Raw genomic sequence first — 6,000 nt, forward strand, 5'->3', positions numbered from 1 at the left:
TATTTTCCCAAATAAATAAATATATATATATATAATTTTTTTCCCCTTTATAAAATATTGCTTATAGTTGTCTAAGTGCATATGTGAATGGGAACAAAATATAGGAAAGCTGTAATTTTTCTTTGTCTTTTCTCCTAAGAAACAACCAGACCCTTCAACCACCCCCTCATTATGGGTTAGTACCACTAATATTTACACTGTTTATACTTTCTGCTGGCTTTCAAATATAGCGTTGGGGTTTTGTAATCTTTAGCATCCATACAAACACATTAAAATTTTAACTGTGTCTTTTTTTATAGCCTCCAACTCAATGTTTAGCCATAAGGAAGGGCCAAATATGCAGAGCTTTAATAATCCTCATGAACCATGGAATCGGCTTCATCGAACACCACCATCTTTCCCAACACCTCCACCTTGGCTAAAACCAGGTGAACCAGAACGCAGCTCTTCTGCTACAGCTCATGACAGAGATTCTGAAAAAAGAGAATCTAAGGATGATAAAGAAAGGTTTGTGAATTATTATACTTATGACATTCACATGACATTCAAAGATTATGTTCTAATATATAACATGTATATGTACATGTAAGATATAATATGGCATGTGCTCTATTGAAGTGAATGAGGCTGAGCTGCAATACTTAACACAACCTGTGGACAGGTGTGGCATTGTTTTTGAAAGAAAGCAGCCATGGTTTTCTAATCCTGTGCAACCCCTTTAATACGAAACTAAAAGTGGGTGTTGACACAGAGATTAGATGATTGTTGTGGGTCTAGTTGCTGTAACCCTGACAGTTAGCTGTTATTTTCAGGGGAAGCAGCATCCTTCCACTTCATGGGAGATGTAGTACTAAGTGGGGGATCCCCCTCTAGGGTGTCTTTATAACCTAATAGAGCATATGGAAAGTTGTTTTCCAGGTGGGACAACACCATTAACATATTAAAATATGACAGTTGAGTATTCATATCAATAAATGTCATGTTTTGCCCAAATCATTCCAATTATGACTGTAAAAGAGGACACAATGATCCTATTTATATTTTAATTAAGTGTTTCTTATTACAATTACATTCATTTTTGCATTTTTTTTTCTAGGGAAAGTTTAGAGAAAAGGCACTCTAGTCATCCTTCACCAGCGCCTGTTAGCCAAGCAAATTCAATGGGACATAACCGCAGTTTGTCTGAACAAAGTAGAAGCCACATAAATAATGAAGTACGAGATAAAGAAAAGCCTAAAGAACGAGAAAGGGAGCACTCTGACTCATGGAAAGAAAATAACATGGAAGAGCACAAAGGAAAAGATAACCACGTTTCGGAGAAAGAAAATATTGTACATGAAGGTAGAGCTGCAGAGGAAGCTAAACAGTTATCAAGGGTGCCTTCACCTTATGTGAGGCCACCAGTGATGGAGAGCACTAGACCCAATAGCACTTCTAATCGAGAAAATGAAAGAAAAAGTGAGACATATGATACTCAAAAGAAAAGTAATGATGTGAAAGTAAAAGAAGAAAGGAAGGAAGACCATGATGTTTTGGTTTCCGAAGGTCCTATTGTCCTTAGATCCTCTGAACAAGCTCCTCCAATGTCTACTTCAAATGTTCATCCAAGTCATTTAGCATCCATGCAAATGGCTGTGGGTGTAACAGGAATGCATCCAATGAACAGTATTGGTGGTCTAGATAGAACTCGCATGATGACTCCTTTTATGGGTATAAGCCCCATCCCAGGAGGTGAACGTTTCCCTTACCCATCATTTCACTGGGATCCTATGCGAGATCCATTGAGAGACCCATACAGAGGACTTGATATTCATAGGCGGGATCCTCTTGGACGTGATTTTTTGTTGCGAAATGATCCACTTCACCGTCTTACCGCACCAAGGTTATATGAAACAGACAGGTCATTCAGGGACAGAGAACCCCATGACTATAACCATCACCACCATCACCATCTTTCTATTGACCCACGTCGGGACCATGAAAGAGCAAGCCAGTTGGAAGAGAGGGAAAGGTTACATATGCTTCGAGAGGACTATGAACATGCCCGTCTACACGCAATTCATCCAGCTGCCCTGGATGGCCACCTGCCCCATCCAAGTTTAATCACACCAGGACTTCCCAACATGCATTATCCCAGGGTTAGTCCTACATCAGGACATCAAAATGGACATCTTAATAAAACTCCTCCAACAGCAGCACTAAGTGCCCCACCTCCACTTATTTCAACACTGGGGGGGAGACCTGGTTCTCCAAGGAGGACTACGCCATTGACAGCAGAGATAAGAGACAGACCTCCTTCTCACACATTGAAGGATATTGAAGCACGATAAATAAAGAGATCATGGACAAATAGCCTGATAGCCTGATTAGATTTAAATCAGTGCAAGACTTGACATACAATCTTTGTACAAATGTAAAATCTCTAAGAGCAATGATTTTCACTTTTTGTATATGATATGTTCCAGATCTTTTGGGCAATTCAAATGTTTGTCTTTAATTGATTTATTTTACTAATGTAAAGCATTTGGTTGGAACTGAAGGAGATAATTCATTACATCCATATGGACTGTATCAGACTTATGATATTGAAACAACATGTAAATATTTATGCAAAAACAATTTGCTTCATTGGGTATTGGTTCATATATGCAAAAGGATAGGATGAAAGCTTTACTGTGTACATATGTAAATAGACATTACATAATACAATAATACTTCTTAAACTGTGCAGTTTACAATGTTACTATTTAAAACACAGTCTGTTCATACTGTGCTGTGTATATTATTAGAGACAACTAAACCCCCTCAACTATGCAATCATTGTGGAGGCTTTTACTATAAAGCCATTGTAACACAAATGGAACATTTGCCACACTTACACAACTAAAGTCATATTTTCCCTAAGAAGCTTGTGTTACAACATCTTTTGCCTTTTCCAGTCATCCACCTGTATTTTGGATCTCTAGTACCATCATTGTGACAATAAACACAAACAAGTATGTATCTAAAATAAAGATACATCTTCCTAATATAAGGCTCGCTTAACACATTGGACATTGAAAACAAAGTCAGAAAAGCTAGGTCAAGGCAAAGGTAACAGTGGTTACTATCAACAGGTAGACTTTTCATCTTGTGTCAGCCTGTTGTGCCTATTCAAATATATTGGTGAAACCATTGGCTAAACTGATACATTAACCCAAGATGTTTGATCCATATGTTTAGTGATCAGTTATTAAGCCTAGATATTGTTTACATTTCCTTTATTGGAGAAGATATGACTTTACCTGAAGAAATACCATACACATTTGGTTTACTGGGTTGTAAATTTTATATATGAAATAAACATAGTTCATTGGTCTTCTAGTGTATTAAAGTGATCTTAAGTTGTTATCCCGTTTTGGCAAAAGCAAAACAATGAATTAACTCCCAACAGTTGTTTCTAATAAGCAGAGATCTATTTTAGTAGTCAACTGAAGGTTTAGTTGTGAGCTTCAGATTTTGTGAACTCCAGATGTTGTGCAGTGTTTTTTTAAGGAGCAAACTCTCCCAGAAGAATATGTACACTGGAACAGTAGTGGTAGCTTTCAGTATTGTAAAGAGATTGTTATATACAAACCTTTTGCTGTTTATCTTGTATGTAAGAAATTCCTTTTTAGTACATATGTAAAGAGGAAAAAAAGAGAACTGAAAAGGAAAAACAAGCATAAAAATGAAGCGACTCAATCTTCAGCATGTTCCTCATCAGCGAAGACTTGTGTTATGTAAATTGTGCCATGTTATTAAAAAATGTGAACAAAACATTCAGGTTGTTATTTGTGTGCAGTGCCCATCATTGCTTTAAGAGGGGCTACTTCCTATGCACCATGATGCTTTTTACCACCCCTTCCCCAACAGTAATCAGTAATTCAGATTCAGCCATTCTGAGCTAATTGGGTTTATTTACTAGCATACGATGTTGGTGCAAATTTGCACTAAACCAAATCAACCAATTTACTACTAATAGATCTCCATTTTGTGCACCTCAAAGAATAGCAATACATTTTTAAAACGGTATTCTTCTTTCGAAAGCCCAGTTAAACGCCCTTTTAGAGCATGTTCAGTTAATGTACTCAGTATCCCCATTCTTTAGCGAATGCCAAGAGCTATGATTAATGCAGCATTAGAGAACTTCTAGGACATCTTTACTAAACAACTAACAGCATGGATGTCCATTCATTTCAATGGCCAACTATATTTTAATTCATTGATCATAGGGGGTTTTCAGAATTGTTTGATGCTGGTAAAATTTAAGTGCAAATCTAAACCTTTGTGTAATGCAAGTAAATAACCATTGGTTCATGGAGTAAAACAATTATATGGAAATTTTTATTGGATTAAGTTTAAATCATAATTTTGGTGAAAAAATCCCAGTTCCCGATTTCCTTAATTTGCAGAAAAAAAGATGTACAACAATTTAGAAAACATTACAGTAATATCTTTCAACTTTTGTTACACCACAGGTAATGGGATTACTCTTTGCAGGTTCATTTATTTGTTCCCTTAAACACGGCCTTTATTATTTAATATACAAGTAATACATTTCAATATAGTCAGTGTATCTCATAGACACATCTCTCATTGCAGGAGTAGAATTTAACACCACGAATTCATGGAATCATACTAAAACTAGAAGTGGTATTGCACAGAATTTATGCTCTCATATGCTCTACGTTATTAAATGCTGTAGGTCAAGTTGAATGTATACAGGAAATAAGAAGGTTTATATATTCTGGCGAAAATTTACTTTATCTTTTAAGTGTAAAAAAATATCTAGGTTTTCAAGTTGTTTAGTTGAAAACAAAGATATGTTTTCAAATTTAATCATGCTTTACTATGCATGAATATAAAATGTATTTCGCCTTCAAGACTTTATTCTTGAAAATGTCTAACAAATAATTTGCACAGAAAAGCATACATTTTTACTGCCTGGTAAAATTGTACGAAATAGATATCACAATGAAAAAAAAAAATGACTTTCATATAGAGATTCCATTACAGATATTTGTGGTCTTTAGTAAGTATTATCTAAAAAAATATACATACAGTGGGGACATGTATCCTAGAAGTCTAAAGAATGTCATATACATTATTACATACATTATGGAGCTATCTCCCCCAGTTCCCACATAAACATGCATGCTCAGATTGGCAGCTCTCATATGTATATTTCAATGGAGAGAGGGGAGTAGGTTGCGGTCAGTGATATATCTACCAGAGACATGATATATCTACTAGAGACATGATATATCTACCAGAGACATGAAGAATCAGATGTCAACATATGCCATTGGAAGACAGTTGGGAGAGTCCCATACACATTTGATCATCAGTTGTGCTGCCAAAATTGGAGGTTTAGGACAACTTTAATGTATATAACCAGCTTTACAGAAAACCAATCACACAGTCATTTCCATTTTCCAGTACAAACAAGAAAATCTAAATGGAACTGTTACATTTTACATTTATAATCTGAGACAGCAGGGACGATCGACTGATCGCCCGGGTCCTGCTCCTGGCACTCCTAGCGAACAGCTTATTTTGCAGGGGGAAGCCATGGCCAGCCATGAATTTTCTCTGTAGTGGCTACTGCAGAGAAATTGTTGAGTTACATGCTGGATATTCAGATAAATGTACAGAGCGGCTCTCCATCCTGGCTTAAAGTGGGGGATTCCCGAGCGAGGGCCCCGCCCCCTCTATGACGTCCATATGCTCTAATTTTCATAAAACAGCCCCTTTTAACTCTGATAATCTACTAAGTGAAATGTTTTATTTTTTATGATAGAATAACATACTCTTTTATATTATAAACTGAATTCTCAAAATATTTGGGAACCATTTCACATAATGCATTGTATCCCTACTGTCTGAAAAACCGCCTCATTTTAGCACATAACCAATGAAGCCTACGCTATATGTCTATAAAATGCTCAGAGAAAGTCTTTTAATTTGAGAAAAGCTGAG

At 36.3% G+C, this 6,000-nt stretch overlaps 1 protein-coding gene across 2 annotated transcripts in view; it reads left to right on the plus strand.

Annotated features, from left to right (window-relative positions):
- AUTS2 (activator of transcription and developmental regulator AUTS2) overlaps window positions 1–3,813 on the plus strand; it is a 1,220,758-nt gene extending 1,216,945 nt beyond the window's left edge. For both annotated transcript variants that reach the window (XM_075852897.1, XM_075852898.1), the window contains exons 18-20: window positions 140–175; window positions 300–507; window positions 1,097–3,813. In XM_075852897.1, coding sequence (XP_075709012.1) covers window positions 140–175; window positions 300–507; window positions 1,097–2,330 — 1,478 coding nt within the window. In that variant the 3' untranslated portion in view covers window positions 2,331–3,813. The remainder of the gene's footprint in view (window positions 1–139; window positions 176–299; window positions 508–1,096) is intronic.
- The last annotated feature ends 2,187 nt before the right edge of the window (window positions 3,814–6,000 follow it).

Source organism: Rhinoderma darwinii, chromosome 2 (genome assembly GCF_050947455.1).
Source record: "Rhinoderma darwinii isolate aRhiDar2 chromosome 2, aRhiDar2.hap1, whole genome shotgun sequence".
Classification (NCBI taxonomy): Eukaryota; Metazoa; Chordata; class Amphibia; order Anura; family Rhinodermatidae; genus Rhinoderma; species Rhinoderma darwinii.